The sequence below is a fragment of the Myiozetetes cayanensis genome, unplaced genomic scaffold (genome assembly GCF_022539395.1).
Source record: "Myiozetetes cayanensis isolate MyiCay16 unplaced genomic scaffold, myiCay2020 scf6-25, whole genome shotgun sequence".
NCBI classification, from domain to species: domain Eukaryota; kingdom Metazoa; phylum Chordata; class Aves; order Passeriformes; family Tyrannidae; genus Myiozetetes; species Myiozetetes cayanensis.
In genome coordinates this window covers 51,351,168-51,377,966 of record NW_026087853.1, presented here as the reverse complement: position 1 = coordinate 51,377,966, position 26,799 = coordinate 51,351,168, and the positions used below count along the sequence as shown (strand labels likewise).

Below are 26,799 nucleotides of genomic sequence, written 5' to 3'. Positions count from 1 at the left end.
GGATTGTTTCCAGATCTGTACTGTCTACCTGAGGCAGAGCTCCATTTTTTCTGCACCTATTCCCTGCAACAAATTACTTGGAAAGCAGAAAGTTCAGGTGATCACCTGCTGCCCTCACTCGTTGTAGTGAAGGAAATCCACATGTGCTATGAGTCCTGTTAAGAAATATCCTTTCTCTCACTATTATATCAATCAGTCATTACAGTATGAAAGTGGATTAAGTTGTTAATAATGTGTATCAGTCCATGTTGTACTCTGTAATGTAAAGAGCTAGTAGAATTTTTCTGGAGATTGTAGAATTATTCATGCTAAAGTAAAACAAGTTAAAGGACAGGCTGGTCCCAGAAATAAGTACTTCACTTCTTGGAAGCCTAGAGCTGCTCATGAAGGAAAAGGATACCCCTGGACAGCCGTGACAATGCCATCATCATCATCCTCTAACATGTCTTTGATCCAAGGAAATGGTGGGAGTGTTTCAGAGATAAGTAACTAGAGCAGGACTGACTCCAGCAACATATGGATCATTAGACAAGCAGTAAGAAAGCTGCAAAACTATAACTGCTTTGCAACGTTTTACTCTGATTCGTGATCAGTACTGTGAATGCTAATGATTAGTCAAATTATGCTGTACCCCAGCATTTGATGTGTGTAGGAATCCTGTGTAAAACCACATTGAAGGCTCTCCAATTTGGCTGGGACCATTTTTGTGACAGTCTGCCTGAGGACTTGAGTAGACAGTGATGATCCAGATCAGTGCCAGCAACGCTTTTGTGAGGCCAGGGGCATCCAGAGCGTGCCCCGACCCTTCCAGCCCCAGGAGTAAGGTAGCAAAGCTCAGCGTGGCCAGCTGCACGGTCCCTGTGGGGCTGCATCGCCCCAGCCCTGGGGGGCAGAGGCACACAGGACCACATGGGTGCTGGGCAGCCGTCACCTGTCCGACACTTCAGCCTCCCTAACGCGGCCACAGCAGCCGCGCCTGCAGGGGCTGTGTGGGAGCTGTGCTGGCTCCGGGGGCTCTTGGCAGCTCTCAAAGCCCCGTGCCGGTGCTGCGGTGCTCCCTTCTGTCCGGGAGGCTGCTGGAGGGCTTTGAAAGCCGTCGGATGCCCGTGGCTAATCTTGCTTTCCGGGGAGGCAGCGGGGAGGAACGGCGCCGATTTATTCCCTCAGACCGAGCCTGAGCTCACCCGGCGTTGTTTGTGCAGCGTACTGCGATGTGCCCAACCCCTCCTTCCCTCGGCGCCGGCCCGAGCACCTGCCGGTCTCCAAACGTCACCAGGCTCCGGATATAAAGGGCGGCCGATAAAGCATCGCCCCGGCTCCATCTCTGCGAGTGGCGCATCTTGGAGAAGAGAGAGCCATAGGCAGGTGCAAAGATGTTTTATTCGGGTATCCTGACAGAGCCGAGCAGAAAAGAAGTGGAGATAAGGGAAGCGGCGTCTCTCCGCCAGCAGAGGAGGATGAAGCAGGCGGTTCAGTTTATTCACAAGGATTCTGCAGATCTCCTCCCTCTGGATGGGCTGAAGAAGCTGGGCACTTCGAAAGATACTGTAAGGCTTTGTTGTGTTTACTAGAAGGAGACTTAAAAAGCGTGTAGGGCAGTGTCTATATTTTGTCTTCGTGCCATTTTTCTGTTATGAGGATAAATTGGCTGCTTGTGGAAACTCATTTTAAAAATTGGGACTTTTATATGTGAAAGGAAGGGAGTACAAATATGAGGCTAGCTATAACAAGAGTTGCTTTTTTCTAATAGGTGCTTTCAGACACCTGGCACTCAGATCTAAAAGCTTTTAATTTCTTTTTTACTTTGGCATGAAAATGTGATACCGTTCGCAGTACAAAAATCTTCTCTGAATTAGAGTAAGCCAAAATGGCTTCATATAATACATACATGCAAACATGTGTTTGCCTGTGATGTGTATGTAGGCACAACACATAATCATCAACAGTCAGTAAAGTGCAGTCACTATTATTTCAAAATATAAAACTGTCAAGATCATGCTTTGGTAAAGCCATGCATATGTGGATTTTTTTTATAAAACAAAGATACATAATTTTAGGTTGAAAATATTTACATCTACAATGATCCATGTGATCCTGCACTTGACGTATGATATTCTTCATCATGTCCAGGGGCTGGAGAGTGTTTCTAAATGCTTATGTGTGCAGATGTTTGAGCTTTTTCTAATGGGAAGGATACTTAAATGTAACATCAAAAGTTCTGACATAAGGAACAAAATCTAGAAAATATATCCTACTGAGGAAAGCTCCTTTACTTTTTTTTTTTTTTTTGGGTGCCAATTGTTGCAAAATTCTTGCACCCTGTAAAACAATATTTTTTGCTTTCTTTTTTCTATGCTTGATATGGGCTCTATGAGGAAAAAAAATGAATCTTTTTATTTTTAGTGGTGTAGTTTTGTTCTGTCACAGCCTTCCTGCTCTGCTTAGGGTTAGGCTTGCTTCTGCCTGTCTGAAACAAGTGGAGTGAGTTGGCTGTTCTCTGCAGTGTGCATGGAGGTGATTTTTTTTGGTATCCCAAATGTTTTGCAGTTGTAGGAAGTGAAGCTCCTGCCCACAGAAAGGCTCAAAAGGATCTCTCTTGGTCACCACTGACTTGCAGCTCTCCAACAGGGAGCTACAAAGTGCCTTTCAGAGCATGATGGTGTTGTTATCACTATTACCTTCAAAGTCTAAATAACATGTCGTGGCTCAGTGACCCACAAAGTGCAGGGCTGAGTGCCTGGTGACAGGTTTCTGCTCTGCCCAAACAAGAAGCAACAGTTAGCAGGAGCTAGGGGCACTGAGCACTGAAGTCCTTGGCCCCGCAGCAGCGAGGACCAGGTTTTGTCCCAGCACCAGGGACAGAGCGTGGGGCTCCTTCCCACCCCCTTGGTTACAGAAACGTCACCTGAGGTTTGCTCCCTGCTCCTGTGCCCACGCCGCAGCCCATGGCTGCAGCATCACCCCTGCTGCACCCACAGCTCCTGCAAGAAGGGTCAGCATGGAGGGCTCTCTCCAGGAATATTACAAAGCGCTGGGGAGGTCCACAGCTCCTGATCTCCTCCAAGGTGAGATCCCCTCCAAGAGAAGGTGCGGTGTGGCACAGCCCATCCTGGCTGCCCTGGCTGTGGTAGGTCTCTGGCTTGGGATGGGGTGGGAACCAGGCTGATATGGGCCACCCCACCGCAAAAACCCCCTTGTCCCCATGCCACAGAGGGTAATGGGTGCACATGTGGCCAGGACTCCCTTGGCCACAGAGACCCCCATGAGCTGTGTTGGGAGTCCCCAAAGTGACAGCACTGGCACTTGCTCAGACCCCTTCCCACAGCCCCAGAGAAGACACCATGAATTTCAGGGATGTTGCAGCAGGTCATGTCACAGCAAAGCAATGCTGCTGGCACCGCTGCGCTCACACCACACACAGCTGGGGTGGACACACTGTGTCCCTGCTGCCACAGCTGCCTGGATGTCACAAGAGTTGTCCCTGGGAGGAGCAGGAGATTGTGCATCTCTGAGACTGGAGAGGCACCTCTAAAATTGGGACCCCACCTTGGCACGCCCCCAAATTGAGAGGTCCGCGTCCAGAGGGGCTGAGCTGCGTGGTCAGGAGGCTCAGGGAGTCAGAGGTCCTTCCCCAAGGTTTTTGCATGTCTTTCTTTGCACACCTCCTCACAAAGCAGCATGTTCTCATGCCTAAAGCTGCGCGACAACTGTGATGACGTGGGTGGAGGGGCTTCTGACGCGATTGGCGTTATTAATGCAGGGTTTCCCGCGGGGTTTTCCAGAAGCCTTGGCAGGAGAAGAGAGGAGGTAACAGCTCCCCAGAGATGGGGACAGGTGGTGAGAATAGATCCTGTCTGTCAGGGTGGCAGCTGGCAGCAAACACTCTGATTTTGGGGAGAAATCCCCTTCCTTTGGGCCACAGGGCAGGGGGTGCTGTGCACAGCGAAGCAGCGGCAGATCACCGGTATGGGGGCACTGGCATCTCCCAGTATTACTCAGCTCCTGAAGCATCTTTCCTGGTGATGTCATGTACAGGCAGGTTTGATAAATGCTTGTAATGATCTGTGTTAAGCTTATGATAATTGCCAGTGTATTAGTCTGGCTCAGATCGAATCCTAGCTCCTTCCTCCCTTTGCATGCTCCACTCTCCTAGTGTAAGACCAAACTATAGCATAGCATAGCCTGCATTGAATTTGGCAAATGTAGGGCTGGATATACAGAGCAGAAGTGGTTTTGTTTTGGTGCCTGTTAGCCTCTTCCATGAAGCCCAGAGATCTGGCACGTCATGGTCCTTAGCTGGGCTGTGGGCTTCCCGACACGGGAACTGTGACCCCCTTCCCAACTTGGACAGGGTGTGCCGGCTGTTGGCAGCTCCTCCTCGGGCTCTGGCACTTCTCCCTCACCCCGAGAGCTGCTGAACCAGTTTGAAGGAGCTTTAGTTGAAACAGTCCCGCATCTCGTCACAAGCTGGGAAACAAAGTTATAAATAGCAACAAGCACTGTCTTGCTCGGAGACCTGACTGCTGCCTGGGCACCCAGGGGTGCAGGGGCAGCTCTTGTCCCACCTCATCCCCCTGCGAGTGGGACTGACAGCACACGAGCACTGGATGCTGGTAGAAGACGTGTTTGGATGAAGGATGGGAAGGAGAGATAGAAACTGGTTATTTCTTGGGATTAGCTCCATTGGTGCATTAAACTCTTCTTTTTTTACCCTACTATTTAGATACAGAAGAGAAGGCAAACCCCCTGAGATGGGTTTGGGGAGGGAAAGCCAGCATCTTCCCTGACTTTCATCTGCACCTAGTGAAACTGTTGTTGATGGGTCTTGTTATCCCCAGATCTAGAAGCTGAAATAGTGGGAAAACTGCCAGAGAGAGAGAGAGAGATACTGCAAGCTGCAGCAATGCACTTGCTTATACATTAGAAAGGAAGAAAACTGGGCAGAATTATTTGTATTTTTGACAGACAGTGGTAAATAGGTTCAGCAAAAGCTGTGTCTCCACTTGCTTCTTTAGGTTTCTACTTTGACATTTTTAGGGGATTACAGGTTTTTGCAAAGTCTGAGTTGGAAAGGGAGACATGAAAAAAATCCTGGCTTATATTTATGTAGTGCTGAATGATCCTAGGAAATATTTTTGCACTGACACAATGAAATGTAACATTTTATGTTTTATAAAACGTTCACCAGTTTTGTGCAATGCAGAGGAATACAGTACCAGATAGTCTGAGTTACTTCAAACACCGGTCCTGGCTCTGTGGTCGGCTCTCATTAGAGAGAGAACACCGCTGCCTTCTCCACTGCTGTCACAGGGACGGTTTTCTCCTCTCCCTCCCTCCCAGACATGGTCCACTTGCAGTTTGCCAGCAAAATGTGCATTTGCAAATGTTCCCTGACACATTATCTGTTTACTAAGTACGTATCCATCACTTGAGTCATTTCCGTGACTAACATCCCTCACTCTGTTGCACAAGAGTGAAGGGAAACACAAGTTAAAGCAAACTAATTAATAGCCTGAGACAGGATGGTGCTGCAGGGAATGTTTTCAGCCCCCTCTTGCTAGATTATTTCTGTATTGGAGCACAATGTAAGGAACATTTGTCCCCCCACAGGCAGGATTTGCTGTGGTTTTCAGAAGAGCAAGTGTCAGCGAAAGACAATCCTGTTTGTGGTAACTCATCTTCACTGAGTAATGGATTTTTTCCTTTTGGTGATGGATCCCACATAGGATTCATAAAACCAGGGTCACAGAAAACTCATGCGTGTTACTTGTTAACAATCCATAGGAGAACTTGTAGTTAAAAAAAGGTAGGTTTAATTCGAGGGTAGATGACAGTTAAGGAAGCAATGAGGAGTGTGCTGGTGATTGAGCCCAGACTGATCAGAAGAGTGCCCAGACTGTCCTGGATGATGCCATTCAGAAGTTTCTCTTGGTCCTAGGTGAATGGGGCTGGGCATGAGGAAGTGGCCACTGTGTGACAGGCTGTCTTTTGGCCAGCCGAGTCAAAGTTGGGTGAACTTCACCCATCTATTTTACAGTCCAATATCACCTCTTTTTTTCACTTTTTTTTTTTTTTTTTTTTTTTTTTTAATGATGTGAAGAATTAATCCTCCAGATGTGTTCCTGATCTGCAAGCAAACACAAAGGTTAAGAAGGACGTCCCATCCACTGTCAGCAAACTCTGGCTTGCATTTTCGCTCGGATGCGGAGCATTGGAGGCGATCACAGTGCTGACTGTGCATCTCGACTTCTGCCTCATATAAGGGAGCCCTCGTTTCCAAACTGATTTGCTTATCCCTGCACACAGGGATAGTCCAGCCAGTCTGCCTGCCTTTAGTCTAGTTAAGCCTCACTGGTTCCTGCTGTTCAGTCTCACTGGGAAGGCTGGTGGCCACCAGAGCAGAGCATGAAGGAGGCAGCACAATGTCAGGTCTGATTCCTCCCCACCATGACTGTGGCTGTGTTATTGCCTTTACACAGGGCATGCTCTCTGTCGTGGTGGTCAGACACAGCACCAGCAGCCCAAAATGGTCATGAAATTTTATTCCAAGTCACATGTTGCTTGCAGAAATAAGGACAGCGAAAAGTGGGGACAAAAGGAGATGACATGTCCCGGTGACCACTGGTGCTGGATGTATCTGCCCAGCCTCATCAGTCAGGTCCAGTTTAACCACCCCTATTGTGCCTACAGCAGGATCTGAGGCGCTAACATGGTTGCAGTTATTTTAGGATGATGCCAGGTTGCATTAGACTTCTGTAAGTGCTGTTATTTAACATGCTGCACAGACAAGATGCTGTGCACAAGGTTGTGCGCTGGCCAGCTCAGGGAGCCATGGCCCCAGGTTTTCAAAGTTATCCTGATTCTGAAATTCTCCTGGGGTGAGGAGGTTTGCTTGTTCAGATGTCTCTGGAGACACATAGACATATTTAATTTGAATGCAAAAATTTAGGAATAAACTGTTAAGAATGTCTCACTGTGGACAAATGAAAATCTGAAGGAATGGAGTAATGGGGAGGGCAGATTAGCCGGGCAGAGAAATGAGCAGATAATCAAGCAGAGTCATTTCACCTCCAGCAGAGTATGTGCATCCATCCGTGGCAAACATTAAACATAAAAAGGCTTTTCAGAAAGTGGTTGGAGGAGATTTTCAGAGGCAACATGCTTCTCACAGAGCAAATGGAAATGACAGAGAAAGCAAGAAGCTGCTGCATGAAGCTGGGGGTTCCTGGGAGAATACCTACCTAGCTACCTACCTCAGACCAGCTTACCCCTTACCTTCCCCTCACTTTTCTCTGGTGGAATCCCCTCAGGATTGGTCCCACTTACCCTGAGCAGCTAAAACGGAGAGAAGAGACATATAGCGCAATTTTAGACCAGGTCACAGACCTTCTTCATAATTAGGTGGTGAATTTAATTGGAAAGGTAATTTGTTACATCTTAATTTTTCACGTCACTACAGAATTCCCAACATCCTTACCAACAGATGGAAGCAGTTATTGCTGAAACACTAGCTTGAAAAAGCTGGACTTGTTTTGATTCTTATATGCAATCAAATCTTGAACTTGAGTTTGGAAAAAGAAAGGCATCCCTCCGAATTCTGGTTAATATTTTGAAAGCATTATTCCCTGGACAATACAAAGTAGTTCTCTCTAGTCAAAGCCAGGTAAACCAGAGCTATCTAGGAAGAGTACTCGTAGTCTAGGAATCAGGGAGAGTGACACTTTAGGGCATCCCTCCTGTGAGAGCAGCGCTGGCCCATGGGCACCACAGGCAGGCTGGTGACGTAGGTCACTGTGGCTTTCCTCTGACTTCACCCTGCTCTTCTGTGTGTGTTCTCTCTTAAAGCAACCACATAATATCCTGCAGAAACGCCTGATGGAGACAAATTTATCAAAGTTACGAAGCAGCCGAGGCAGCTGGTCTCCGAATGGAGATATCCCATCACAGACAAACAAGCTGAATCAAACGAAACTGGGAAGCTCAGGAAAAACAGAGGATGAAGAGCTCATAGTAGTGAGCTGCCAGGTAATAGTCTCTCCCCAGTCTTTTGGGTTTTTTCCCCACGACTTTGTTTTCTGACATCCTCCAGCTGTGCTCTTGTTCTCCATGTTTCCTGGTTAAGGTCCTGCTCCCCAGGGATTGTCACAGCTGTGGGGATGCATTCTCTCTGTAACTCCAGGCTGCTGTGGCAGAGACACCCACCTGGGTATTAGAGAGCAAACCGGTCTGGATGTCTTCCCTCACACATCAGGGTGGAGAGGGTAGCTAGGATGGGGCAGCATGCTGAAATACTGAGGTGTAATTATCCACAGCAAATCCCTGTGTTCATAGCCTATTTGTTTTCCTCAAGAGCCATCCCTTTTTTTCTTTCCCAAGGGTAATTTCACGTTTCTCTTTCTTATCCCCATGCTCTTTTGTATTTCCCATTCTCTACAATATCTCCTCCTGCCTGGGCCTGCCCCTTCTGCTCTCTGCAGGGGCAAAAGACCCAGGAAGGGCTCAGGACACATCTAAGTGTGTGGTGGAGCAGGGATGGGCTGGCATGAGAAGATTTAATGGGGACTGTGTGTGCAGAATGGAGACCCTGGACACCCTGCACTCATCCTGCACTCCTCACATCATCTCCCATCTCTTTTTGCTGTTGCAGTGTGCTGGGCAGGAGCTGAAGGCTGTGGTGGACACTGGCTCACAACACAACCTCATGTCGTCTGCCTGCCTGGACAGGCTAGGGTGAGTATCCAGACAGATTTCTGTTTTGCAGGAACATGGCATCTGGCAGCACAGGGGAATGCTCCTGGGGTTGAGACTTTCCTCGTCCCAGTGATGGCTGTTCTGGAAGAGAGTGCTTTGGGCTGTGCCTGGGCAAGTCCCTGAGGCTCCTGTTACAACCAAATTCTGGCCCAGTCTTAAATGGCAGGGAGGGAATCCCTTCAGAGGGTTGGATGCATTTGTGTTTTTTCAGTTTGTTTGTTTCAGCCTGTTTGTCATTCAGTGCCTCATGAAATAGCTGAACCTTCCTCAGCCTTCTGAGTCCCTGGGGCAGGTGTGGGGCTGCAGCCTCGCAGGTCCCTGTGGCAAGGCTGAACATGCTCCCACTGGTGGCTGCAGCACTGCTGGCCCCAGCACCTGGTCTAAAGGAGCTGTGTGGATGCACATGTTTGGAATTTGGTGTCTGATGCTGATCCCAATAACAATTTTTTCCTGGTTAAAAGAAAATGAAATATATTTATGGAGTGTTAGGGAGATGACTGCCAGCCATTTGCAGCAAAACTCTCTCTAATCTCTGAGGACCAGGATCAGGCATCAGCTCACAGGGTATCAAGTTGATTTTGGCACTTTATTCCCATGGAGTAATTGCTTTTTTGTAGCTAACTTGCAATGATTATGCAAAAAACAATTGCGTCTGCTCCCTGAGCACTACTGCATGGCCCTGAATGAATGGTGCCAGCATTAATTACCTATTTGCATAGCAGTGTTTAGTGGCTGGAAGGGGCCTGTGCTTCCTACAACCATTCCTTTCAACAATCTGTGGATCAGCTCAGCCAAGCTTAGGGATGGTCACAGCGCAGTTTGGAGGGGTCTCACCTCACAAGATTTTGTACTGGCTGCTCTATCCCCATAAGTCTCACAGTGATGCTCTGTGACAGTTCATCTGCTCACTGTGTTGCTTATGTGTGGCCACTGTAATTCTTGCAGCACTGATCTACTGCAGCAGAGCTGCCCTTCAAAGACTGCTGAAGAAATCAGATATAGTCTGTTTCTGCTCTCAGGTTTTGGGGATTCCCTCCTGATCTGAGTGAGACCACTCTTGGAGCATCAGCCAGGCAGCTGCAGCTACAACAAGGCCCATGTCCCCCTGGTGTTACTCATCAGTGATGAGTGAGCTGTGATTCCTTCAGGCTGGGACCCCAGGGACACCGGTGTGTGCAGGAGACCCCTGCCTGTGCAGGCAGAGGGACACCCGTCTCAAATGGGCTGCCAGCCAGGGCACACAGCAGGCAGGGCTACCTCACAGGCAGCTGCCTTCAGATCTTTTGCTGTCTGTGGTTTTGGGGACAGAAGCTAAAGCCAGATTAGCAAAGTGGGTTAAAACCAGGGCTTTGATGCCTGGCTCGCTCTGCTGTCACTGTGGTAGGTTCTGTGCGACAACAGGCACTGCTCCAGCATGTTCTACTTCAAAGCAGTCCAGTGGCAAGGATAAAACAGGAGTTTTGTTTAAATCCAGCCCTGGAAAACAGCAGAGAAGAGGCATGCTGGGTGATTTTGCGTTTGGGGGCAGGAAGAAGCCCCGCTGTGTGCTTTGCTGGGTGCTGCTGCCTGCAGCTGGGGCTCTGCAGCTCTGGGGACGGGCTCAGCTGCCCAGGTCTCTGGGGACTCAGCACCTCAGTGCAGTGTGTATGTGGCTGAGGCTCAGGCTCAATTTCTCCCTTCTCTTTCAAAAATCTTTTTGCATCTTGTCATGATGCCATTCAAGCTCTCTGCCTTGGGAGAGAGCGGAGTGAGCTCACAGGTTGCCACAGTGTGAGAAATCCCCTGTGGAGCTGTAGGTACAGGAGGAGGCCAAGGAGCTCATAAACTTCTCATTGATATTTTCCCACTGATTTTAAAGGTCAGTCCCCAAGAAAGCAGCAGAGAGGATTCAGCTCCTTCTCCCTGCTACCTCTCCCAGTCCCTGTACCTGTTCCAAATGGCATGGGCAATGCCCACCTCTGTCCCAGGGCTTCTGCCTCTGAGGGAACTGGTCCTCCCAGGACAGACAGACACACACACACTCTCACTGCTGCAATGCAGCTCAGCAGAAAGGCACCTCAAATAGCTGAAAAGTGATATGGCTTTTATCTGAGAGAGAGATCCGGCCTCAAACTGCCTTTCCCTTAGATTCTTGTTCAGTTTAAAAGAGAAGCTGAAGCTAAATAATTAATCATTATTGTCAGACTGGTTCACAGGGTGTAGATAGAAGAGACAACTGTACCTGAGGTATTTCTGACATCCTTTTTTCCTATCTTTGGACTGAATATGATTGATCTGTCCCCATTTCCTCTGAACAAACCCAGCAGCAGCACCTAACAAACTAAAAAATATGTATTGGGCATGTTGCCCCAACTGTGAGACATGCTGTTTAGCTTGGAGCAAAGGAGGCTCAGGGAACACCTTATCACTCTCCACAACTACCTGAAAGGAGGCTTTAGTGAGGCGGGAGTTGATTTCTTCTCACAGGTAACAAGTGACAGGAGCAGAGGAAATGGCCTCAAGTTGTGCCATGGGAGGTTTAGATTGAATATTAGGAAAATTTTTTTCACTGAAAGGGTGGTCAGGTCTTGGAACAAGCTGCTCAAGGAAGTGATGTGATCCCCATCCACAGAAGTGTTCAAAAAGTGTGTGGATGTGGCACTTGGGGACACGATTTAGTTGTGAGTTTGGCAGTGCTGGGTAAACAGTTGGACTCGATGACCTTATAGGTCTGTTCCTACATTAAGGTTTCTATGATTCCATGGGGACACAGTGTCAGTGTCATCAGCTCCACTGGTGGAAACTGGAGTGGACTATCCCTTCCTTACATCCACACTGCATTAGGAGCAATTGTATGTCAACAGCTTCCCTGAGTCTTGAGGAAATGTAGGAAAAAATTCTTCAGGTAAAAACCAAAATCCAGTAGAGAGCTGTGCTTGGGGCAGCCCCAGAGCGGTGCTGTGGGTTGTGCTGTGGCCTGACGTGAGTGGAGCTGCTGGCTGCCTGCAGAGCATCCCCAGACAACCTGCCAGGGAAGCAGCTTTCCAGTAACAGCACACCAACATGAGCGAGCTGAGAGCACTTCAGTTGTAAGTACCCTCCAAACACTATTTGCTCCCTGCTGGAGCAGCCGAACCACGGCTGTTTGATGTTAGAAGTGTTTTCAATGCACAGGTTAAAGGAGCATCTCAAAGCTCTCCCTGTCGAAGACGAGATGGTTTCGTTGCCGAACAAGGTGAAAGCCATCGGCCAGGTCGAGTGTCTCACCCTCACCGTGGGAGCGGTCCCCGTGGAGTGCACTGCCCTCGTCGTGGGTGAGTGGGTGTGGGTGTGGGCTCCTCTGGGTGTGGGCTGGGGTTCTACTCCCTCTTACCCCAGCAGCAACAGTGAAGCTTTAGGAAGATGTTAAAACTAAAATAGAGCAAGTCCCTGTTTGACCCTTCAGAGGGAGGGAGGGAGGAGTTGTCCAGCAGGGCTGTGCTGACAGTGCTAGGCTTGGCTTGTGCTCTGCCATGCCAATGGAGCAACCACTACATCTCCCTGCAGGTGCATCTGCCTGCCCTTCTCCAATCATCTCCTCTGGAGTCACTCAGTCCCTTTACAAACAGGGTTTTATTTAGGAGAGCAGCTGTGAAGGAAGGATGGAATCACTGACAGAAAGCATAGGAGGGCATTTTGAATGTATAAATCTGAATAGTCATGTTTTTTCAGAAGACAGTGAGAAACCCTTCTCCTTCGGGCTGCAGACACTGAAGTCTCTGAAGGTAGGGGTTTTCCAGCAGGGTGCTTACCCATGCTGGTGGGGGAGCTGGGACCACTATGAATTGCAGTTTTCCCTCCTACCTAAAGGCATTTATTCTCTACAGTGTGTCATAAACATGGAGAATCACCACCTTGTTCTGGGGAAGACGGACAGGGAAGAAATCCCGTTTGTGGGCAGTGACAGCGCTGCAGCAGGAGAGCAGTAAGTTGGCTGGGGAGGTGAGCTGCATGTGCATCCCCGAGCCTGATGGCTCAGTGCCCCCTGGTAAGGGCATGCAGGAGCCCCCAGATCATTGCTGCAGGACACAGAGAGATCACTGACCCTGGCAGAAATTGTTTCATCAACTCATTTAGTTTTGAAACAGAGTCTCTGGCTTTTTCAGCAGCCTTTGTCAGCTTTTGCTGCTTTTTTTTCTGGTAAACATTGCACATCCAAGTGAGTGTCTGCAAAGGCATGCAGAGGGAAATGCCTTAGGAAATATACTTTTTGGAGGTCACTCGGAAGACTCCTTGAGTTTTGCTTTGACATTGTTCCCAAACAAACCTTTTTCTGGAAAATATTTATAGAGCAAGACTAGTAAAGCCACATTAATGTTTGAGAGAGACATCCTGCCTGGAGATAATGGTGTTGCCACTTCTCCCTGCATTGCCCCAGCTGCCCTCCTGCCAGCTGTTCCTGGTGTCCCGGACTTTTTCAGCCTTATCTCCCCAAAGAAAGATAAATAATGTGCTTTACCTCCTAAATGTGTGTAGCTGGATCTGCAGGCAAGCAGGCAGCAGGCAGGGCAAACTCTCTCCTTCCAGGCACAGCACAAGGCTCCTTCTCTCTTGAGGGCTGTGAATAAGAGATGTATCACTGGTTCCTGCCTCTGACTTAAACCGGCAGGCACCGAGTGTCTGAGAGGGGGATTTGCAGTTAATGTGCCTTCGAAGGCAGCACTTGTGGTTGCTGAGTGATGAGCAACTTAGAAAAATGCTTCCTCACTGCTTAAGAAAGCATCTTTGGCAGATGATGTAGGTCAACATCTTCTTCAGCCACGGTCATTTTGGATGTCTTGCAGCCCCTGTGCAGCTCCAGCCTGCTATGCTGGACACCACCGAGCTCGAGGAGCCTGGGTGGGAGCGGGAAAGGAGCACACCTTCCTCAGCTAATTCTATCTGTGGTCCTTGGGGAGTGCCTGTGGGATGTAAGGACTAGCACAGGGAGTCAGGATGAGAGTGCACGTGCACCACGCCGGTGTGTGATCACACACTGCCAGCACTCCTGACCACCCAGGCCAGCGAATGGCCAGGATTGCTGGCAGTGTGTGATCCCAGGGAATTCCAGGTACAGCACTGGGGGGAACCATCCAAAACCACTAGGTATTTTCCCTGTCTCCTTTGAAATAGAGATGCGAGAGACGCAGTCGAGTTCTGTCCCCACTGCAGTGATAAATTATTTCTTAGTACTGCATTCGAGGACAAATTATACTGCCTTTTTTTTTTTTTTTCCATGAAAAACACCTATTTTATTGAGTGTCTTTTCCCTCCTGTTTCAGCAGTTTGGAGGCGTAAAGAGAAATTGAAACACTATCCACACACAAGAGCTTGACATCAAAGAAATCCTGTGCAGCTGTTCCAGATGAAGCAGCAGCGCGCCGCTTTGAAAACATTTATACTAGGCTACAGCTTGAGTAGAGCTAAATGAAATCCTGTTTGTAGCCAGTAATTTAGAGGTATTGTCATGTTTATCTATGTTTTTTGAGAAACAAACGTGTGCTTATTTTCTGGACTTTTCTATAACGTGTCCTCTTTATTACAAACAGTTGGGAAAACCTTATGAATTTCTTCTGATGAGAAAAATACTTTTTATAGTGGCCTCGTATGAGTAATTATATTTAGCTGTCATTAGAGGCTATCCAAATGAGATTTTTATTAATGATTTTTCCAGGAACTAAGCATTTATATTCACTTAATTGATATTGCCACATTCAAATGGCCATTACCAGGAAGTTACTCAGAGCAAAATAACAATGTTAATACCACCTAGGAATTATAGCTCATCCTGTTAGCATAGTATTGTTGCCATGTAATTAAGGATGCAACTGCTGGCTTGATGAGAAAGAGCAATTGGAGAATTATTAATGGGTTAGAGAGCTCTCTGCAGTGGTGTGGTAGGAGCACAGAAACAGGGTTTGGGAGGGCTCCCAGGGTGATCTTCCACAGCCCCCAGCTCACTGTGGGGTTGGCACAGGGCTCAAAACCCACTGAGGAGGGATCCTCCAGGCAAGTCTTGGCTGTCTTCCTGTGGGGGTAGTCAAGAAAATTATTCATTGTATTGAGTGAAAAAGCAACAAACAAGCACAAAAGCATGTTGTCTGGAAAGCAGCAAATACAGAGCCTCAATGGTACGTCAGGACCCAAATGGCCCCTACGTACCCTTGGTTCTCCCCTGCCACCAGGACTGGTGCCTCTGCCTGCCCAGCACCCAGCCTGAAGCCCCCACAGCAACCAGGCTATGCACTAGTGTGGGTTATCACCTCCTGTTGGACTTCAGTGCTGCTGCCAGAAATGCCATATTTTTTATATGTATCTACAAATTGCCTAGGATCTTAGGTACGACACTAACGTGGATTACCCTCAGGGCGAGGTGGGAGTTTTCTCCAAGACAAGGGTTTCATTTGGTGTTACTGTCCTGTAGCAGCAGGGTTGTTACTTCCCGTGTCTCTCGCTTGCAGACGAGAACAAAACCTATGGTGTTGTCTGAGGGGACGGGGGGTGGGGCTGGCCTCGCACAAAAGCAGCTTTCTAGATTTTTAAAAGCCAATAATTAATTATTGTCATCTGCTGAAGGGGCACCTTTTAAAATTCGGAATAATATCCTTGTGATGTTGTGCATCCGCTGACGGCCGGTCCCGCTGCGCCGCAGGAGCGAGAGCGCTGCTCCGGCAGCTCCTCCTCCCCGAGAGCCCCCTGGCCCTGGCGGGCACAGCTGCAGGGCAGCTCCTGCAGGATCCAAGCTGCTCCTGCCCCTAAGCCTCCCTGCATCCATGGATGCACCACGTGCCCAGGCGTCCCAGCCGCAAGTACTGACAGCGTCGCTGGCATTCCCGCTTAGGAAGTGTCTTGACAGTCGTGGGTGAGGACCAGTAACTCTTGTCACCTCATGGCCATCGGCTCAGATCTGGAGCCCCTCCCACCAGCCAGGCTCCTGCCAGCTTTAGCCAGTCTGTGCCCACTCACCTGCCAGGGCATCGGAGCTGGAGCTTTATCTCCTGCAGTGGGTTTGAACCTCTTTTCGATATTGGGTATGTCTAGCAAATCTGAACTATCTGTATTTTGAGCTATTTTCTATTTTGGTGATAAGTTTCAGTGCTTTCTCTACATACAATATTTTATACTACACAGCTATATATATATATGTATGTATTTACAGGATTGGGCTGTCCAGGTCAGTCCTACTGATGTGTAGGAGTACACATTTCACTAAATATGAAATATATTTGAGTATTTTATATGCTATGAGTTTGGTATTTTGGTACTTTTTTCTTTCTGTGCTTATTACTGTGCTAAATGTCAAATTAAATCTAAATAAAGTTACTCTGATATTGCGGTTTATTTGCTTGTTCCCTGGATGTACTGGTTTGTTTTTTTAATTTATTTTCAGTGTGCTTCTCTGTTGAGAACAGCAGTTAATTTCATTCTTTAGTCTGATGGGGCTCTGAACTGTTTTTGGAAATGCTGTTGGGAATTTCCATCAGACCAAAGAAAAGAAGCAGTGGAGATGCACTAATCCAGCAGGATAAATGGCACAAGACATTTGGGGTAAAACTGAGAACTTGAAATCTCGTCCTTTTGTTGCCATGTGTCTCCCTCCCAAAGAAGGTGTGAGACAGCTGAGTGTTTATGCTGTGCTTGGCTGTAGCTTGCTGGGGCAATGCCAGCCAGTGCAGGCAAATAGGAGGGCCCTTTGTAAACTCTGGAAAACTAGGAAAAGAAAGTGGCCAGAACGAAAGACATGATGAGGTGAGGCATATGTGCAACAGCTGTGTGACCACAGGGAGAAGTGCAGAAGCCTGAGATTAGGGTCTTCCCCAAAAGTATGAATGTGAGTTCAGGGACTTGCTGTCCCTGCCCGGATGGGCTTTAGGCTGCTTCAGCAGTAGTTGAGCTCTGAATTACCAGTGAGAAATTATCCTTTTACCCACTCAAAGTCCCACAGTAAAAACCTTTGGTGGAGCAGGAACACTCCAAGCCCAGTAAAACTGGCTCTCCTTGGTGCTGGGCTGCCTTTCTCTGAGCGTGGAAAGAAACCAGGCTCCAGCAATAAAGAGGAGGAAAAAATGAGGAGGATGAATGTATAGGCAAAAATAACATCTTGTGCTTCCAGGAGCTGCTACAGGTTTCTAGACTCACTCAGACTATTCCTGATGCTAGAGAGCAGAGTCCTAGCACATGCAAATGAAGAATCAATGGGCAAAATTGCATTCATTCTGTGAAGAGCAGAACTAGCTCTGGTGCTGGAGGCCTTTCAGAGGTGGCTCCTGTGAACTGGATGCTCTGTAAGACAGGTCAGCTGCTATAGGAGACAGGAGCTACCTCAGTCCATAGGGATTATAGACTACGAGAAGTAACACCAGATCTCTGATCTACAAAAGAGCTTGCATGGCCACAGAGGTAAACCAGCTGAGTGCTACAAACCAGGTCAGCAAGCCCTCAGTGCTTGATCCTGCTTATCTCCAGCATAGGTGTGTGTCTATGCACCTTTGGCAACCTCTCCATGACATGGGTTTACAGGAAGCCCAGGCATGCCCTTGTAACCGAGGGACCTGCTGCCTCCTGGCAGGTGGCTGGAGGCAGAGAAGAGAGCAGTGCTTGAAACCATCTGGGATAGGAAGGACTCGGGAGATAAAAAGACAGCTGTGAGAGGATGTTACGAGAAGCCCCTGGAGTGGCAGTGGGTTTTGTTGAATGATTTATGCCCCAGCTGATTAACATTGTCATGCTGCACACAAACTTCTCCCAGGTGAAGGCAAGAACAACCCCCATCCCCAGGCAGCCTAAGGAAAAGTGAGCCAGCTGCTCCTTGGCCGAAGGGCTCCCCAGACCGTCCCTTGTGCTCATGTGGTCAGCAAAGTGTGGTGGGACACCTTTGCCCTCTCCAATGTCTTGCCTTCATTTTGGTAGTGTGTAAAGCAAAGACAAAGCATGCAAAAAAGAAGACATTAAAGCCTTGGTGGGTCCACCAGAGCTTCAAAAGCTGGTGGAACACGCAAGATCTTGATGATGGGGCTCCTGCAATGAAGATGGCCCACGTGAGTAAGACATCAGTGGTCGCTGAAAATTTTAGAGACCTGGAGATCTGGGTGGAGAGTGGCTGCCAGGCCCCCAGTTTGTGTCTATGTTTCATTGCAAAGCAATGCACCCGAGGGCACATGGTCAGGCAGTAGCAGAGGAGGAGCACCCTGGGGCTGCAGTGTAGGGCTCTTCCCATGACCCCACCACCTCGCACCACATCGTCCCAAACAGCTATGAAGCTGACCAGCCCTTGTAACTCCTTCTGGGCTGGCCACTCTGCAGCAGCAGTTGCTGCTGATCCAAGTGGAAAGCCAGAGGCCATTGCCAGGAGGCAGAGGCCATTGCCCCTACAGTGATTATTCACACGCACTTTGTGTCCTGCAGAGATCCACCAACATCTTTTCATCACCTCTACCAGTGAAGCAGCTGATTAGGCGAGACCTGCTGGGTCATCTCTTCTCAGTTATCTCCAGGGTAATCTGTTATCTAATAGTTCTCTGGGGAGGTCCTTTTTGTGGGCTTTTCTGTTACTGATGATGATGTAATGCTCAACATGTTGTGAAAACAAATCTGATTTGTATGTCTCAGATAGATGACTTATTTTGATATAAACATATGCTTTAGGGCTGTGTATTGCTGGTTTATTTTATGGGGCAAACATCAGCTGAGGTCTGTATTGCTTTATCACCTGCTTACTTAATAAATGGAGGTGAAGTATTAGGTTTCCATCAATTGAAAGTCTGCTCCTTTTCCTAAGGTGAGTTTTCTCTTTTCTCCCTTTTTCATGGGCTGTGCATTGCTAGGATAGCTCAGCCAGTTTTTGTTCTCCTCCTTTTCCTCCTCTGCTAACAACCACATGGCTGACGAAAGGCTACACTCTGTGGAGATGACACTGTAGGTGTCGGTGACATTTCACCAGAGATGGCATTGCTGAAAAGGCAATTGATTTAATGATTTTGTTACTAGAGTGGTGCTGCTACCACTTCCCCAGGATGAGATTTTATCACTCTCAAAGTGGGTGTGAAGACAGGCAAGAGCCTAAAAATACCAGGAGTTTAGGAACTACAGGAAGCCACGGCAGCAGAACTAGCTGGAGGGGGGTAGTGCTGCAGGGACTTTTTCCCTTTCTTTTTTTTTAGTGCAGTAAGATCAATGCCTGGGGCTCGTGGCTGCTCCCACTGTGAGACACGGTTGGACTCGAGAAAAGCTTCTGATTCACACCAAGGGAAGTGATGCAAAGCTATGTCCTCACTAAATGTAAAACAGCCCAGGTGGGGTACCTGCAGAAGGTGGGGAGCTCTTAGTGCCTTGTCAGCCCCATGTGTCTCACCTCTGCTGTCCACCTGTCCTCCCTGGGCAGTGGCAAGGCCAGCACTGATTTACTTCTCACCTCCTCCCACCTCTCTTTCTCAAAGACCAGAAGAAACAGCCTTCTCCCTGCGATGGAATACAGACACCGCTACTGTAGGTGAGAAAACCACCACCTTAACTCTTGGAGGTGCCCCAGGGGGTGCTCTGCCTGTGGGGCTGGCACAGCCTGCACAGGCTCCGTGCCCTGTGCTGTGGTACCTGGCAGTGCCACACTGCTGTTTGTGCTTGGCTGGGCTGGGCTGGGCCGGGCTGGAGCTGTGGGGACCGTGCTGGGGCACAGCAGGCTGCAGTGCTGTGCTCTTGCCAACCCCACAGGTGACACGGGGGCTGCAGAAAGCTGGTGCCCCAGCTTGGTGGCAGAACAAAGGGAACAAATGCTCCTCCCAAGGGATGAAGCACTAAGACAGGACTGCCTGGAAGACTGGGGTGGAAGACATGGACCCAGCCACCTAAAAACTCTCTCTGCTGGAAGGAAATGGTAGGCAGGGCCAACTACCACTGCAACGCAGGAGACTACAGCTGGACATCTCATTTTCCAGGTGTTGCCAGCTGGGAAGCATCTGAGTGGCAGTGCTGGCAAAGGCAACGTTGAAAAATACTGCTTAAGGAAAGGAGCAATATCGAGGCCTGTGACCCCAATGAAAAACCAACATATTTTAAAGTGTTGCTATAAAGCCCAGTACTCTCCTCCTCCACAAACAGATCAAACGGAGCAAGGCGAGTGATCAGGCGCTTGGTAAATGCAAAACATACTGAGTCATGGAAAACAAGGGCAAGGAGAAACTGTGCAACAGCAGACAGAACTGGCTACTAATTTGAAAATAAAAACATAACTGGGAGTTGATCACTGGTCTTTCCTGGATCATAAATCAAAAAACCACCTCAAAATCCCTGGCTGGAGGACAAAGCCCAACACGAGTGCGTTGCAGCCCAATGACCTGGTTTTATCCAGGTCAGTGGAGACCAGGATATATGAAAAATGGTCAGGGCTTTGCCACTAGCCTTTTTGAGTGCTGTCAGAGAAGGAGAAACCCCATAACTGGGCAAAATGTGTCTTGGAGCTGGTGTAACAGGGAAATTGGGCCTCGACAGTTCAGTCATCTGAGAATCCAGTGAAATGGGTCTGCTGTGGGTGGTGCCCTGGGAAGGCTGTTTGGCCTTCTGTTTGGCAGGTTTAGAGAGGAAATCTTGGGATTTTAAGCTCCCACTCACAGAAAGCTTCTCTACTGAAAGCATCGTAATGCTTTTTGGTTTAAGCTTCAATGACATTTTTCAGATTGACTTTTAAGGCTAACAGAAGGGGAAATGGGCTCTAGTTCCTCCAGAAGGAGAAGACAGTGTATTTTTAAGAAGAAATTATGCATGAGGACTAATTAACTTGGCATTTACAGCTTAGCACTCTCCTGGGTAAATTTTCTCCAACTGAGACCACGTTTTGTTGCAAGGAAACTTCTGCCAACCATCTCTTTCCTCCTGCTGCTTTGTATGCTGTGATATTAAGGTCGTGAGCCATCTTCCAATGTCCTGCTCAGTGACTTCCAATTAAGTAATGAGTAAAGTGAGGATCTTAGGTGTGGTTTATCTGTAAGGACTGAGTAATGTCTCAGTGGGGACATCTCTCTTATGGTCCTGGTCAATGTTTTAACAGCTATAAAGTGCCAAGTGGGGCAGGCTCCTAGAGGGGCTTGCTACAGACAACAGTTTAATAGCAGAGATGCTGTTGTTTCTGATCATCATAGAGAGGAGCTCTGAAAAGGTCATTCTTACGAGGAGAAGGAGACTATGTAGGTGAGGAGTTTATCTTTTCCTCTAGTACCAAGGCCTTGCCAAATAATTTGCTCTCTGAGCATGCAATGGTTATGGTTTGCAGGCTGAGGGGATGGACAGCCCAGACACATGGGCAGGATGAGGCAGGTAAAAAGCTCTTGTCCTTGCTGCTGCAGGTGTGCAGGGCACACTAATCAGCAACCTGTCCCACCACAGAAGCCCAAAAATCCTGTTTGCTTGTGCTGTGCATATGCTACAGGACTGTGTGGCACAATGGAGCAGCACTCGCTCCAGCTGGTGGGAGGTGCAGCTGAAGAGGGAATGCTTAAGCTTGTTTCAGCAAGGGGTGCTGACTTTATGCTCATAAGATTTGGGTGTTACTTAACTCTCAGCAAAGTCCTCCCTTTCCTGCAAAGATCATTTTCCACTCCAGGGAGCATTTTCTGCCCTCAGGAGAGCATTCGACAATGTGCTACTGGGAATTAACGCACTAAGTAATTATTGTAAAGAAGGAAAAAGGGGTTCACCTGTACCTACCATATGAGCATATGATCATATGAGCACAGTGGCAGCTGAAAAAAACCTTCTTGGAGAAAGCTCTAACATAATGAATCACTGTAGTCTGTACAAAGGAAGTTAATAGGATACTCTCATTCAAAAATTGTATTAGAAGACACTGATGACAATGAGCTCACATCAGCTGCTCTCCCTGCACTTCCGCTCTCTGCCGTCCCAAATCAAGTTAAGGTGATACAGATGCACCTCTTATTGCTTTAAGGGAAAAATATGGCTTGTTTTTTCCTGAGGGTCACAGGTGACTGATGCAATAGGGGCCAGGCACAGCAAAGGTGAAGTCCCAACCTTGGCACTGTGCCTGCAGTGAGGTCAGTGGGGTATCCCCAGAACCCACCTTCAGGAGGGAAGGTCTCAGGACTCTGCATGCCAGGATGAAGGGATAATGTGCACCAGCCATAACACTGGTTGTAGGAGTGCTGAAGGTCTGCACAACTGTGTGCTCATGTGCAAACAGAAACCTTGAATTTCTTTTACTCTTTTAGATTTTATTCTCTTGATTTTTTTAAGCCTGAATTGATGCATTTTTCACTAGCAAGGTCAGTTATTCACTTTCCCCACCATACCCACAATACCAAGCTATAAACATAAGCATTGGTGGTGGGTAAACAAAGAGATCCAAAAGACACAAACACAAAACTCAACCAAAACACTCACTTGTAAAGCCCAGAAGCTCTAATAAGTGGTCCAGTATATTAAACACGATACAAACAGAATGGATTCCGTGTCCAGGTCTTGATGCTGGTGAGTGAAAGTTAGGGCAACTTGGCAAGTGAAGAAGACAGGAGAGATGGCAAAAGGAAGGACACGAGGACATGAGTAGAATTGTGTGCTAAGATAATCCATAGGAGGCTGGTGTTAATTATCTACTGTCCCCACAGCTCTCCTGCGTGGAATATGCTGCTTCCCCGAGAGCCCATCACAGTTGCATTTAAGCGGTGTAGAAGCAGTCTCCCAGGGTGCACTGCTCAGAATGGACTGTCTCCAGGTAAGTTACACTCTATGGGAAGAAAACCAAGGTTATGTATTTAATAGAATCACTTGCATGTATTTATTGACCTCACCAGAGATCATGGCTGCTTACTACTACTAAACTTCAGGCTGGCCCAAACTGCTTTCAAAGAAAGCCACCTCACTCTGTTTCCAAAAGGCTTCAAATTTTGATCTTTTAATTGATGCAGTAAATCTCCTTTCTGCCCTTGAGCTGAAAGAAGTGGGTGCTCTCGTCAGGCAGAGAACAACCAGAAGCACATCTCTGAAGCACATGATGTACTGAACTCTCTGGAGACTGCTAATGATGTTTGATTAATTTTCATTATCAGTATGAGCAAGCTTTGAGCTCTCTCTGCATCTGTCTTATTTAGAGTTGTCTTTTCTTTCTCAGTTAAATAGCAGCTTCTATAGACAGTGATCTAATTGTTCCTCGGCACCTGCTTGAAGCTGTCCAAGTGAAGGATGGACACTGAGTAATTTGCAGTACATGTGATTTGTTCTTTAAGGCTCAGATCAAATAAAATGGAATAGCAGATTAGCCAGTAATTGAGATACTGTGTAGGCTGATACTGGGGTCACAGAAATGCTTGAGCTGGACAACACTAAATAGTGGACTGAATCAAAATACGCATGTTGTGGTCAACAAGAAGCCGGACAAACAGCCTTCTGGTGGATACCCTGAGCTCACAACCTACAGAATGTTTTCTGTCTATGGGGGCAATGTGCTTTTGCAGTGGATTTTATAACAAGTCTTTGCAGTTTTAAAAACTCAGCAGCCAGGGCACACTGAGATCAGTTGCTACTGGTGAGGCAAAAGCCCAGGAAGGGTTATGTGCCGTCACCCGTGGGCCTGTCGGCATCCTCTGGTGCAGTGCAGGGAGCACCTCATGCTGAGCTCTGTGAGGGTGAGCCCAGCTCCAGAGCTGAGTCATGCAAGCCTTTCAGGTCAGACACAGAGGCACAAGGCAAGGGGTGCTCAGAGCACTGCAGTCAGACGAAGGGCACACAGGGTCTGGCTCACAGACGCAGCCATGGTGCCCCTCTTACAGGTACTTGCCGCTCCAGGACATCACAGGTGGTAAGTCAGCCTGTTGCTCACACCTCAGAAACCTGTCCTTGCTACGGCCACGGCCATGCCAGGGCAGAGCACTTGCCAGCCCCAGAGTGGTTCACGTGTCAGAAAGGGTATAAACTTGTCAGATCTCAGTCTACATATGAAAAGCAAAGCAAACTTAGAATCCATAATGTTTAAAAGTATTTTTTAACTTAAAAGAGAACAATATCACCCTTTGCCTTACTATAGCACTATCCTGGACTGGTAAGGCAGGAAAACTTAGCCCAGTTCCCTCTGCTGCCCCTCAGCTTCAGTGCCCTGAACTCATCTTTATGCTACACATTCTTCAGCTCTGCAGCCAAAAGCATCAGCTCCAAAGACTTCTGCCTGGACAGCTGCTGTCTCGACCAATCTGTATTTGTCCCAAGGCTTCACTCTTGCAGTGCCAGGAGGCACACAACTTTTGGAGGATTGGCAGGACAAGGTTCCCCACAACAAAAGCAGATCTTTCTCTCCGGAATAGTAGTCTGAGCAACTCATTGCCATCTACTGCATGAAATCAGGGGTTACCTGAAGTGCTGTTAGACATTAATTCACTTCAGCATACATGGAGAAACAGCACTAATGAAAAAAAGTATAGTCCCTGCAGCAAAACCAAAAGTCATTCCTGATTAAATTACCACACAGCAGTGTGCAGTGTAAATGGCAAATCAAACTCAGCCACTCTCTCTGTGTTTGGGTGATGGAGAGCTTAATGCCTCTGCTCTGAGGATCAAAACATTATTGTTTCAAATAGACCTTTTTTCTTTGTAAAACGCTCTTCGTTAATTGAAGGAAGAGGCGTTGTCTGGGTTGAAAGTCGGAGCCCGGGCACGCTGTCAGACGCGATGAGGCAGTCAGGGGGAAGCTCGCAGGGAGCTGCTTTGCAGGGTGTTGTCATGGGAACACAGCAAGTAGGGCATCCGCCGCACCGTATCCTCCGCACAAACTCTGGCGGTGCGGCGGCACAAAATCGATGCCGTTAGCAGCGCTAGGAGAGCCAGCTCTTAGATTGTCTCTAGTATTTAATCTGAATGAAGCACAAGATGAGTCTCCCTTTATGTAAAAGTGATGTCACTCCCTCTGGTCTGAATGAAGCAAGACTTTACGCCACCAGAGTGAGCACCAAGGCACAGACATCAGTGTGGAAAGACTGACGTTAAAAATACCTCGTGGAACCACAGTTTCTGCTAAGATCCCTCCAAAATGAGTTCACCTTAGAAAGCAGTTACTTAGGCCCGTGTTTACTTAGATGATTTCCCTTAATTTTCGTTGTTTGTGCACATTTTAGTTGCCTATGAATTTGACAACTGTAATGGTTAAGGGCAGCAGACGAAGGGTTGGTTCTGGTCAGTGTCTACATCACCATGGTGTACAAGTTCAGAATACAAAATACTGCCATTGTGTCAATATTTGTGGTCATCTGAAGTATCTGACTCACTTTGCACAATGCTGTCTTTGAATGCAACTTACCTTCTCTGTGCAGGTCTACGTATGTGGAATTATTCGAATTTCTTTATAAGAAATACCTTGTGTGATACTGTGGTTGCTAGGGATAAGCAATGGTTATGAATGGTTTCCTGGATAAATAAGAATACAGAGGTTCCTACTCTTGCAATTATAAGAGATGAAGTATCTAAAAGAAAAAGAATATTGCTAATGTTACAGAGACCAGTGGAAGTAGAATCAAATGCAATAAGTAAGTCAAAATGTGAGAAAGACTGAAAATGCTAACTGAAGAAAGGTTAAAAGAACAAAATGCAATTCATTGCCTCCAAGCTTTCATTTTGTCTTTCCCAGGTCTGCTGGCAAAGATCTCCTAATTAAAGCAGGCATCTGCAGTGTGACTGCATTGCTGCCCAGGCCAGCGAGATGCTGAGTGTACACTCCTCATTTCCTATTGACACCAAAGTGTGAATGAGGGGCCCACATCCATCCAGGGCTTGCTTGATGTGTGCTTTGGAAAAGTGACCAAAATAGCAGGCAAAGGAAGAAAATGGAGCCAATGCATGGAGGGCTTCTCAGTTTTCTTGTTGAGGTTGTTGATTAAAGCCCTTCTGCTTTATCCCCTCTGCTAACCTACAGCAACAAGTTTGAGAAAAGTAATGATAAAGTTTACCACAAAGAGGCCTGGTGTTGTATCATAAACATAATCTTACCTTGCCTTTAATATATCTCTCACTGCCCATGGTATTTCCATGCAGGTTGCAGCAAAGATTGGAATGAAATGGCTGGCACTGGGTAGGTAGAGAATGTTCTGTATTCATAGTGACTTCACTTTTAGTGCTGATCCCTTTAAGTAAATCAGGCAGCACAGATTTATTAGAGTATGGGAAGGAAACTATGGTTGCTTTTTGGGCATGGGTGCCTCTGCACCTCTGGCAAAAGCTCTCTGGGGAAGAAGAACAGGGAGTACAAGACAAAGTGTGTGGAGCAGCACTGACCTTTTCTCTCCCAAGGGCGATGCATGCAGGGTGTCTGAGGTCCTGCTGGGTCATTTTGGATTAAACAAACAAATGCAGAAGCTGTTCTTGATGCTGCAAGGGATGAAGCCAGAGCTGTGAATTTCAGATCACGTTTAAAGAGCTGAAACCCCGTTCTCACCTACAAGCTTCTGTTCCTTGTATTTGCAGTGTGTTTCCTTCACTGAAGGAAGGGACACGCACCAGGAATTGCACTGATAAGAGCACGACATATGTCACTAATTCAAACCATAAGCAAAACACGTCAAGCTCCCCATGTATGCAATGTGGGGAGTCAGCTGCTCCAGTGCCAGAGTACTGACTGACCTTGCATTAGGGAGGGACCTTGAACTCTTACAGCCCGCAGAAAAGTCAAGAGTGGATTCACTGAGACAGAAAGATAAAATAAATGCAGAGCTCTTTCAGCACTTCCCTCCATTTGCTTCATATCATAAATATCAATACGAATATAGAAATACAGAGGTGAACAGTTTGCCCAGCTTGTCCTTTCCATATGCATGCATTTCTGCTGTGAAAGGCTTTACGTAACTCCCAACAGCAGATTGCAAAATAATGCCTCGGTTATGGAAGGAAGCCACGAGCCATTACATTGCATTACTGTAATGTAATGGCTCTCTGAGATGAACTATATTTGGAGAGCTTGCTTTTACTGTAAACCTGGTACCCCGTCCACCTCACTGGCATCGATTTCTCTTTGTGATTTCCAGAGACCAAAGACCACAAGGCCAGAATAACAGATAGACCTGAACC

At 47.6% G+C, this 26,799-nt stretch overlaps 1 protein-coding gene across 3 annotated transcripts; it reads left to right on the top strand.

Moving 5' to 3' along the window:
- The first annotated feature begins 1,097 nt into the window (after positions 1 to 1,097).
- NRIP3 (nuclear receptor interacting protein 3) lies at positions 1,098 to 16,089 on the top strand. 3 transcript variants are annotated; one of them, XM_050336346.1, is made up of 7 exons: positions 1,098 to 1,547; positions 7,846 to 8,025; positions 8,648 to 8,730; positions 11,905 to 12,044; positions 12,445 to 12,494; positions 12,597 to 12,694; positions 14,031 to 16,089. In XM_050336346.1, exons 1-7 carry the CDS (start codon positions 1,374 to 1,376, stop codon positions 14,044 to 14,046), a joined length of 741 nt encoding a protein of 246 aa, XP_050192303.1. In that variant the 5' UTR covers positions 1,098 to 1,373; the 3' UTR covers positions 14,047 to 16,089. The 3 variants fall into 3 exon arrangements, with proteins under 3 accessions (XP_050192303.1, XP_050192302.1, XP_050192301.1); XM_050336345.1 differs by having other exon boundaries at positions 1,104 to 1,547; positions 12,442 to 12,494; positions 14,034 to 16,089; XM_050336344.1 differs by having other exon boundaries at positions 1,112 to 1,547; positions 12,442 to 12,494.
- Positions 16,090 to 26,799: the final 10,710 nt, after the last annotated feature.

Bases quoted from the DNA above. Each gene is read 5' to 3' on its own strand.
- NRIP3 (XM_050336344.1), top strand. From the start codon at position 1,374: ATGTTTTATTCGGGTATCCTGACAGAGCCGAGCAGAAAAGAAGTGGAG. The intron at 1,548-7,845 runs GTAAGGCTTTGT...TCTCTCTTAAAG, and splicing joins TGGGCACTTCGAAAGATACT to CAACCACATAATATCCTGCA. The intron at 12,045-12,441 runs GTGAGTGGGTGT...ATGTTTTTTCAG, and splicing joins GTGCACTGCCCTCGTCGTGG to AAGACAGTGAGAAACCCTTC.